Raw genomic sequence first — 10,702 nt, 5'->3', positions numbered from 1 at the left:
CTTCCCCTAGATGAACTCATGGAATCCTCAAAACAAATGTATAATGCCCCTGTGAGATCTGTACTTTTACCCTCACTTCACAAATGGGAAAACTAAATTCAATCTGAAATTGACTTAATTTAATTTCAGTTTAAAAAGTCAGGGGCACCTGAGCAGCTCAGTCAGTTGAGTGTCAGCCTTTGGCTCGGGGCATGATCCCGGGGTCCTGGGATTGAGCCCCAAGTCGGGCTCTCTGCTTCTCCCTCTCCCTCCACCTGCTGCTCTGCCCGTGTTCTCATTCTCTGTCAAATGTATAAATAAAATCTAAAAAAAATTTAAAAAGGAGGGGCACCTGTGTGTCTCAGTTGTTTTGATTTTAGCTTGGGTCACAGTCTCAAAGTTGTGAGATCCAGCCCCACGTCGGGCTCTGTGCTCAGCAGGGAGTCTGCCGGAGATTCTCTCTCCCTCTGCCCCTCCCCCCCACTCTCTCAAATGAATAATCTTAAAAAAAAAAGTCAAAGCAAAAAAGTGGTTTCTTATCTAAGCTACGAGATAAATTACTTAATGGGCTTTGAATCTAGGACTACCTGATCCCAAAATATTAGGAAAGGGTGTGTGGGGCAGTAGATGTTCTGGGTTTATAACAGCTCCAAGAGCTAGGAGGGAATGGAATCATATAAAGACAAACAGAAATCTCAAAATAGCTGGGCTGAAATTGGAAAACAAGATGAAGGAATAGCAGTGGAACAGAGGGCCAGTTGTAAATTGCCTCACGAGTGTGTGATTTATGCTGCAGGCAAACGAACCTGCTTGCTCAGAGATCTTCAAATAGGACTGATCGTGATCTGACTTGTTAAAATGTTAACATGTGGAAGATAAACTGCTAGTAAAAACGAACTGATAAAAACTCAAAAATCCCTTCACTTTTTTTTCTGTAGACAGGGCACTTAGAGTGCGCCCCCCCCCCCGCCTTTTCTTAAATATGTCATTTGAGAGAGAGAGAGAGCACGAGAGTGGGGAGGATCAGAGGGAGAAGCAGACTCCCCACCGAGCTAGGAGCCCAGTGAGGGGCTCAATCCCAGAACCCTGAGGTCATGACCTAAGCTGAAGGCAGACTGAGCCACCCAGGCGCCCCCCCCCCTTTTAAAAGTAGGCTCCATGCCTAATGTGGGCTTGAACTCACAACCCGGAGGTCGAGAGTCACATTCTCTACCAACTGAGCCAGCAAGCGCCCCCATCCACTCTTCTTCACACAACTAACCCCAAATGGACTCCTCTCAGTATCCTGTGAACTCTTGGGTGATGGGACCTCCACTGGAGGTGGTGCCAAGGCAAATGTCAAAAAGGGACTTTTGCTGTGGCCAGAGCTGGCACAGGGGTAGCCAAGCTGGCCTGGGAAGCCAGCCAAATGAGACTGGCCTGAGAATGAATCACAGCTGCATGGTAGAAGCCCAGCACTTCAAATATCAGGTGACCATGGGGAGATCTACAGGGACTGGGTTAAAATTTCCCTTTTCTGGATATCACCAAAACCCCAGGAGGCTCTAAAGAAGCCAGACTTTTGGGGGGAGGAGCAAGGGTTAGAGGGCTTGTATTTCAGTCTGTTCCCAAGACCCACGAAGTATAGACAGTGAGGCCCACTGATAAAACATCCATTTTTTAAGTAAACTCTATGCCCAAGCTGGGGCTCTAACTCACAACCCAGAGATCAAGAGTCGCATGCTCTACTGACTGCGTCAGCCGATGCCCCCCAATTTAAAATTTTTTATAATTAGAGTTCAAAGTGCAGACAGAAGTCAACCACCAATAAGCGAGCGCTGAACTCTGGGCTGGGCCCTGAAGTAGAGATAATTAGGACAGGCAGTCTCTCGGGCCTGCATTGTTTCCTGTCTGTTCTTCCCGGCTCCTCTTTGGCTATCACTTACTCATTGTAGCTCCTTTTCCATCTAGTATGGTGCCAGAATGTTTGCTGTAGGAATTAATTTACACCTTTTCTTTCATTTTGTTCTTAAAGAGAACCATGTAGGCATAAGTTCGTTAACCGGATTCAGAAATCCAATCATGTAAACAACGTAAACACCTTAACGAGAAAGGTATAAAAAAGAAAGTGAGGCACCAGGAGGGATTCCAGCTTTTTTTATTTTTCCCCTTTTACACAAAACAAAGTAGAAGAAATAATACAAGATTAAAACCGCAAAAGTAGTTAATTGGTAGAACACATATACACAAAAAAATCCAGATAGCAAGACAGGCTTATCTACAATGAGGAAACACATGTAAAAATTAAGGTAGTTGTAGTTTTCATATGAAACATTAAAAAAAAAAACAAATCAAACATATGCTACCATGGGTGCCACTGTTTACAGTAATATTGAAGGGGAGAAAACAACACTTATTTAGGGACAGATATACCACAAGGTCCAGCATCAGTGCAATAAATTCACAAAACTATATTACAGCTAGTTAATCAGAGTTTAAGAACTGTTCCCAAATGTCACATTTTCGGCCCTCAGAGGTTCATTCCTACAGATTTCAGCTATTCTAAATTTCTAGCTACCGAGAGGGAGAATGATTCTAAGACACTTTCCAAGCAGTTACAAAACCTCTGTAGACCAGAGGCCACCTATCATCGCCAGAAGTCTGCTCTCCCCAGCAGCCCTTGCGTTCTTCAGAGAGAGAGAGATCTAGGAAAAAAGTCAGATGCTGGCATAAACACCACTTCCTGTGCCAAACCTATGGGGACCAAAGCAGCCAGCAACTACTTTCAAATAAGAACCTTGAGGCTTACCTTTAAAGGCTTAGTCTGGTCTCAAAAAATTAGTAGGCTAAGATTATTTTCTACTGAAATGAATCTTGACTAAGTATAGGAAGACATAGCTATCCTTTATTGGCTGGTGTTGGAGTGAAGGTCATAGACCTGAGTCTTAACCTATTACATACTTTAGTTTCAGTCAGCTGAAAATCTGAAATTAAAAATATGCTAAAAATCCAAAACACAAACTTCTGGAAGCCTGCTGTTAAAAAGCCTCTAAGGATCTACTAACTCGAAGTCTAAGAGCAAGGAGAAACGAGCTTGAAGCCTGTCATAGTCCCCGTTTGGGAGGAAAGATCAATGTTTCTTACAAATTACTAAGTTTTGCCCAAGGCAGAAACCAACACACACTAGGGCATGCAATTGGTTTCATTTTATTCCAGAGTATTCTTCTCCCACAGTATAGAGACAGCATGAGGAATGAATCTTAATTGGTCTCTTCATCGGAAGTGGTCAACTTGGTCTCTATATTCATGAAGCCAGACAGTTTAAGCAGACTGTGGAAACAGACAATAGAACCAGCTTCCTGTAGCCACAGACCACTAGCCTGTATCTAGCTAAAGCAAAGAACAACGGGAACAATTATCCAAAGTTACAGTTAACTGTACTCAAAGGTGAAGTTCACCACTATATTATTTTAAAGGAAGTTGCCTAAAAGTAAGAATTGAATTAACCCGAGTGAGAAAAATCAAAACAAGTCGTACTCACGAATGAGTTGTCCATATAAGGCCAACTGATGAGAATGCATCCAGCTACACTTCACATGAAGACACTATGCGTAAAGCCTTACTTGGCAAGTCTGAATTTCTACTAAGGGCAGATAGAGGGAGGGCAAAGAGCTACTTCTGTAACATTTTAGTATCCAGACAGCATAACAGAAACTGTTCCCAAGGACAATGTATATGCCATTCATGACACTGAATAAAGCAGATGCATTATTCATTTTTCTTTTCTTTTTGTTTCAGAAGCTTATTTATCTCCCTTTTGGCCATTCCAATGTACTTCAAAATGATTCCATGCTGATTTAATCCAGGAAGCAACAGTAAGAAAGTCACTTAAAAATAAACAAAATGAAGGAGACAGCAATTAATTTCCTGTAGATTATTACATTTTATAGAAGGTAGTTTTCCAGGCTATTAGGCACTCTAACGGGAGGAACCAATATAAAATCCATTACTCTCATTGTATTTATCCCCCGGAAACTTCGGCTGTCACATCCCCCCCGCCCCCAGATAACACACACTGCTTACTTTGACCTCTCGCATGTCACTTTCTACCTTGGTTATTCTGTTCTGTCTTAACTTACTGTGTGACCACAAAGTCCCAGAAAACAAGGACATGGGTTTTAGTCCTCTCTCTCTACTCCCAATTCCTCCATCAGTGCATTAAACTCGATAAACACACACATATTTGTGACTAAGTTCCAGTCGGACTTCAGTGGCCAGAATATGCCTACAGTTCTTCCTCGAAGACTTACCTATCAGGTAGGTGAGCAGCAGGTTGTGGACTTGCTGTCCCACCCAAGCAACCGCAGCAAGAGAAATGATCATGGTCATGAAGTACTAATAACGAAAACAACAAGAATTTATCAACTCCTAGAAAGAGACTAGGAAGCTTAACTGTAGGATGTTGTTTCAAAGGTTGGAAAATAATCTAGTATTATCACTTTTCTTTAAAAAGACTTGTTACTTATATAAAATCCATAGAAAACTCCACTAGATCTACTTACAGAATTTACATACATTCCCTCCTAGAATTACTAGCATTCTCTGTATAAATTAATTTATAGTTATACTACTTTTACAATTAATAATTCACATTGTAACCTTATGTGAAGCTAAAGATAAGAGAACAAATGCTTTTTAAGTATTTGTCTCCTATTTCAATAAGTAAAAGAAACAAAAATTTCGCTCTACTAGAGTACAAAATTAAATGCAAATGTCATTTTAACTTCCAATAATTCAGTCTAATGCATACAAACACTCAGAGGAGTTAAACTAATGGATACATATCAAACTACTGAATATAAATATCAAACTATTAAAACAAAAAGGCCATCATTAGACTACAATGAAGTAAAAACAGACCCAATATTAAAATTTTGCTTTACTGAAATAAGCCAAAACAAAGAAAGTACCATTTTAGGCTTTTCTTCCTTTAGTGTAAAGAGGCGTTTCCACCAGCCCACAGCTCTGCGTCGAGTTTTTACCAGATTGCTACAAATTTCATGGAATCTTTGCTGTTGCTCAGTGGTCCTACAAAAAAAATTTCCCCTTCACTATAAGCAAGTCTTTATAGTAAACAGAAATATATCATCCTCTCAAATTTAAAAAGCTATCTCCTAAAAAAAGTTTAAATAAAAAACAACAATTCTCTTATCTTACAATCGTGAAAAAGTTTCTGTACCATTAAGACACCTTGGAAAGTTCAGGAATAAATTTTCACAGAAAGATACGTGTATGTACAAGCAATGGTAATCTGTGCTTCTAAAACCACATTTCGTTAATTATAGTAACAAAAGACTCAAGGCTACTATGGGCCATGCAGAAATCAGTATAAATTAATTTCTCTATTCCTCTATTATTTTTCAAATCCAAATGAATTCTGGGTTGTAGCCCATCAGTGTCTCACTATTTTGAGGAAGACATGAAGTTTCGACCTCGCAGCTGTATTTGAGCAGTCTTAGTAAGATAATAACTACTGCATTCCAAGCATAATACCTTCAGCCTGGCTTTATACACTTGATGCCAAGGCAGCAACAAACAGCTCAACTCCACATTCTTTATAAATTTAGTCCCAGTGAGGAAAAAAATAAACAAATGGCAGTAAAAACAGACAAAGATCCTCCAAGAAAGCCCTTTTTAATGTTTTTTGGATTCTGATTTAAAAAAAAAAAAGTTCACCCTTATACTGTCTTTGCTCTACAGATCTATTGGCTGCTATCATGAAGCAGAACCTACACTGGGGGCAGGTTCCTTTCGCTCCTCTAGTTCTGGTCCCTGTAAAATTGCAGTGACAGATACAGCAGAAGGGTTCCTGATGAGCCCTGCAACTTCTTGTAAACAACCAGACCTTATACAACGCCCCATGGTCAAGGCTGAATTGTGGCTATGCAAGTGTTCTTCCTTCCTCATTAAGATCAAAAAATAAAACTGCTCTGGACTGAGCCACATACTGATTACCATGAAATTACCAGTGTTTATTTCTGAAAACTTTTCTCCAGGAGTTATGAATTAGCAGATTAGAAGGTCACCTCACTAATAAAGTCAAGGTCCGAGGTTGATTTCCTTTGTTAAGTTGCTACATTACATCGTTACAAACTTGCCCAAAAACAGCAGCGTAACTCATTACTACATGTGAAAAACAATTCAAAGGTTATTTCCTAACACTAATCCATTCTGCTAGATGGGAAACATTTTTAAATAAACATGCTTAATTATCCCATAACTTAAGCAAATTCCCCTAAAGTGTCCAAATTTGTTCTTAAAGATCCATAAGACATGTATTTAAAATTATTAATTTTACAGAATTATTTTATAATTTGCTATTATCAGGGGAACAAAAATAACCCTAAAAAAACTAAAGATACATGTAGATTACTGATCAAATTAAAATAAACAACCAAGGGAGAAAAGCAACTAAGTCAAAAAAAAAAAAAAAATCTACTCCAACATCTAGTTTTGTTCATTATTTCGATCAAAAGTGAGAAATGCAACATTCCAAAGGGAAGTTAAAATATTTTAATGAATCTGTTCTGAAGCACTTGCTACGCGTGTAGCTATCTACCAGTACACTGCATCAACGTCAACCTTAAACACAAGATCCATCCTAAGAGTCAAAATATTTCACAGCACTCAGAACAGTGCCTAACAAAAAAGTAGACATTCAATAAATAGTTGCTAAATAAATGGACAAAAATTTACATTACTGTTTTCGTATTCATTCAAAAATAGCCTGCAAAATATACTATCTTAAATATCAAAGAAGATAAATGTAAACTGTAAACACACTATTTCTATGGAAAGCTCCTTATGAGTTCTGCAATATTTGATAAAACATTACCTCAAAAAAAACCTCACTTCAATAAAAAGGTTTAGAAAGGGAAAAAAAGGCGAAATAAGTGCTAGGGTGCCTGGGTGGTTCAGTCCGTCAAGTGTCTGCTTTCAGCTCAGGTCATGATCCCAGGATCCTGCTCAGCAGGGAGTCTGCTTCTCCGTCTGCACCCCCCGCCCCATGCTCCTGCTCGTGCCCGCAAAAATAAATAAAATCTTAAAAATAAATAAATGCTAAACTATAAAAGAACTATGGAGATATAAGTACCGGAAATTCATGATTTAACTGCATCAGCTAAGAAATTCTTCATATAAAAGCAACAATCCTAATCCCTAGGTATCCAATAGTTAAGACAATACACTAATCACAGCCACCAGGTTCAGTAACTTCACAGAAATTAGCCAAATCATTATACCACCTACCATTTATTGGAGCCAAAAATTCTAGGAGCTAGAATGGGAACAAGATAGTCAGCCAAGCACAAAAACATAACAAAACAGGAAACACCGGACAGAACAGATGGATCTAGATAGTAGATAGTCCTGTTAAAAAAAAAAAATTAATGAAGGTTAGAAAAACATAGTCATTACTCTTCCTAGCTGAAGATGTTTATTCACTTAGTCTTTTGGGTCTCAAAAGGTTATCTGCCTTTTTCATTCTCAGTTTCTCACAAGTGGTTTTCCCAGAAGCTTCAGAATCTGATGACGTCATAGCTGCAATGGTTAATGTAAATATCAAGAGACAAAAGCTCCTTGGGGTCCTCAATACTTTTCAGGAGGGTAAAGGGTCTTAAGGCCAAAAAGTGGGAGAGCCACTGATTTATTCAACTGCTTTAAGTTACCGAGTTTACGTAAGTACTACAAATTCTGAAAACTAGGAGAACTGCTCTAAGAAAAGGCATTCTTTACAGATTACACGTTACAAAAGACTTAAGGCACTTTCAAAAATGGAGGCTGTGTATTACCTGAGCCCTTATTAATAACAAGCATAATCCACAGTAATTTAATAGCTCACTTACAGAAACACCAAGGAAACTACACCCATGATGGCAGGTGGAAACCAGGCTCTTTCCCATCTGAGGACTTTATCAGCCATCAGCATCACTTCTCCCCATCCCTGCAGCTGCTCTTCCAGACTTGCAGTCTCTGCAGCCTACATAAGACCAACATGTAAAGCGATCATTTTACTACTCCCAACATTTCTCTGCTTCCCAGAGAGTTAAAAAATTTTAAGACACCAAGGATGTAAAACAGCTTTCAACTGAGTCACTATCTTAAATTAGTTTCTAAAAAATTCTGCAATTTTGGTACCAAAGACAAATCAATTGGGGCGGGGGTGGGGAGGCAGCCTAACATTTAACAGTCACCTTCCAAGTACAAGCACAGGACTACTCTTCATACATAATGTTAACAATCCTTATAGAGCCCCTAAAAGTGTATGGGATAATGAGAGCCATTTAACAAAAAAAGTGACCTCAGAGTGGGTAACTAGCCTCTCTCAAAGTCATGCACTACTAAGTGGCAGCACCCAAAATATAAAATTAGATCACTTCAAGTTTGTTCTTTTTTCAGGTGGTTAGAATTGATCTGTTGTTTTGTCCTTTCATTGATTTATGCCCCTACTTCTAAATCCATTAGGAAAGCCTCTCCCTGAACAGCATTCAATTTTTAAAATAGCTTTGTGTAATGCAATCATTTAGATGCTGGCATCATTTCCACAATTAAATAAAACTACTTTCACCAAATTACATGAGGCATCTTAAGCTCAACATATCTCCTCAATACCATGAATGCTTCTTACACTTATCAGGACATTTGGTTAGACTTCAGATTTCTCCGCAAATCTGACAATCTGCTGAAAGTAGACTTCTGGAACGAGCCAATGTGGCAAAAAGCCCCTGAACTGATTTAGGTACAGGAAAAAAAAAGGAACCCACGTGCCCTTATAAATGTTATCACGGGGAAACATACAAAAAACAGAGGACAGTGCAGCCTAATCTTAATAAAGATGCTATCTATCTGTGCTGCACTGATCACTTTGGTGACTTCAACATTTCTGACTTTATCATGCTTGATATAGGTAAACATGAGATTACTATGTGCCAGAGACTCTAGGTATTTTATATGCTTATATTTTAATTAATCCTGCCAATAAGCTGAAAGGATGGTATTGTTACTATCCTCATCTACAGATGAAGTAACAGATACAGAGACGTTAAGAGATCCGAACCCAGGAAATCCAAAGCCAAAGGCCTTGTTCTCCTTACAGTTACACTGCTCTGCTGCTAAGAGCAGTTGAAGTCCAGGCCTTGATAACACAATAAACTGTGAATTTTGGCAATTACTTCGTTCTTCACTCAATCCTCTTAACTGGAACCTGCCTGGGGCTAACTATGCTAACTATAGAGAAGTGTGTTTGTGTGTGTTTAAAGGAACAGGTCACGCATTTCTAAAAACCAATGCAAAATGAAAATCTCGCACAATCAAAACTGCCCTGCAAAGTCACTCAATTCGTTAGCACCTGGGCTCTTGGAATATCAAACGTCAAAGATTAAATTCTTTGGCTCCTCTATTCACTGTGGCAACGGACAATAGGCAAGGATTTCTCTGGTTTTTGCCTAGATCGTGCCGTGAAACTCCTGGGGAGCTTAAATTTGTCCGCCTGTGATACGGCACTGCAGTTCCTTCAGACCCCTGCTTATTCTTCACACCCCCGCTCCCTTACAATCTCCACACAAACGCAAGGTCCTCCCGCTGTCCTTCCTGCTGGACTCTAGTCCCAGTGCTCTGCGGTTTAAGCTGTGCCAGCTCTAACAAATTCCCGGCAGCAACCCTTTGACCCTCCACCCCTGCCCAAGTATTGGGGGAAAAGAACGAAGGGACAGCCTGGTTGAAATCAAAGAGGGGAAACCCGGATACGACCGGGGGCCTGGGGCTCAAAAGCGCTCGACAGGCCCCTCGCGGCCCTCTGCCAGGCTTCACCCCAGGCTTATCGCAGCCGCCCTTCTCCCACTTCTTCTTCATCCCCTATTCGCGGTGCCTGATCACGCGCCCTCCTCACCCCGTCTTGTACCTTCCCCAGGGGATGTGAGGGGTCGACATGTCTAGTGACCGCTACGCTGCACATACCCAAGAGGCCCAAGGGGCAGGGGTCGTCGCCTGCGCCTGGGAACCGGGAGAGGAGGGCCGGGCCCACCACGAGTGATAGGAACGAGGCCGCAAGCGCCGCCAGGCTAAGCCCACCCAAGTCTGGAGGCCCTGCTTGGTTCCTTCACGACTCACCAGGAGGTTGGTGCTGCGATTATCTCCCTCCGCCATCGTCCCTGAGGTGCTGCCTTAGCGGGCGCAAGCCGCCCCCCCAAACGAGCTCCCGAAAAAGATCCACACAGCTAACTAGCGCGAGGGTACGCCCCGCAGGCCGCTTATATAGCCCAGCCACCTTTCCCGACAGTCTTCGCGAAGCCCGCTCCTCATTGGGTGGATTGAACTCAAGTTTCGGGGGAGCTCGACCAACCGCCGCCCAGCGCATGGCTTGAAATCGAGGTCAAAGGAGACCGGGGCCTCTCAGGGCGAGGGGGCGGGGATAAAGAACGACCAACCAGCGCCCAGGAGCTATGTGACGCCCCGCCCAGGTCTCCGGAAGCGGTTGAACTGCCGCTGCGGTGCCTCCCTTCACTGCCCACCACCGCGGCTTCGTCTGCCCGCGGTATAACTAGGGGTGGCCACCGTGGTGTCTCCCGGGCCTACTTCTGTTGGAATTCAAAGCAGCTAAAGAGACTTACTGGAGTTTAGTTCTTGAAGAAACAGGACACGCATTATCAGGCGGAGAGCAGAGATGGGCGCGTGACGCGGACCTCGC

The 10,702-nt window shown here is 41.6% G+C and overlaps 1 protein-coding gene across 1 annotated transcript; it reads right to left on the bottom strand.

The window, feature by feature from the left end:
* Positions 1-3,149: 3,149 nt before the first annotated feature.
* On the bottom strand, positions 3,150-10,272 carry ARL6IP1 (ARL6 interacting reticulophagy regulator 1). The gene is made up of 6 exons (XM_045776079.2): positions 10,126-10,272; positions 7,863-7,996; positions 7,267-7,386; positions 4,929-5,046; positions 4,269-4,353; positions 3,150-3,845 (listed from the first exon to the last, which is right to left on the bottom strand). Exons 1-6 carry the CDS (start codon positions 10,159-10,161, stop codon positions 3,727-3,729), a joined length of 612 nt encoding a protein of 203 aa, XP_045632035.1. The 5' UTR covers positions 10,162-10,272; the 3' UTR covers positions 3,150-3,726.
* Between the last annotated feature and the right edge of the window lie 430 nt (positions 10,273-10,702).

The sequence above is a fragment of the Ursus americanus genome, chromosome 2 (assembly GCF_024610735.1).
Source record: "Ursus americanus isolate L20-20 chromosome 2, mUrsAme1.1.p, whole genome shotgun sequence".
NCBI lineage: Eukaryota > Metazoa > Chordata > Mammalia > Carnivora > Ursidae > Ursus > Ursus americanus.
The sequence above is the reverse complement of the archived record's forward strand: the minus strand, read 5'-3'. Positions and strand labels throughout refer to the sequence as shown.

What these genes read in the sequence shown, in the direction of transcription:
- ARL6IP1 (XM_045776079.2), bottom strand. Translation starts at nt 10,161, where the DNA reads ATGGCGGAGGGAGATAATCGCAGCACCAACCTCCTG. An exon ending in ATCGCAGCACCAACCTCCTG is followed by an intron (nt 7,997 to 10,125) that starts GTGAGTCGTGAA and finishes GGTCTTATGTAG; the next exon opens with GCTGCAGAGACTGCAAGTCT. An exon ending in GTAGTTTCCTTGGTGTTTCT is followed by an intron (nt 7,387 to 7,862) that starts GTAAGTGAGCTA and finishes TTTTTTTAACAG; the next exon opens with GACTATCTACTATCTAGATC.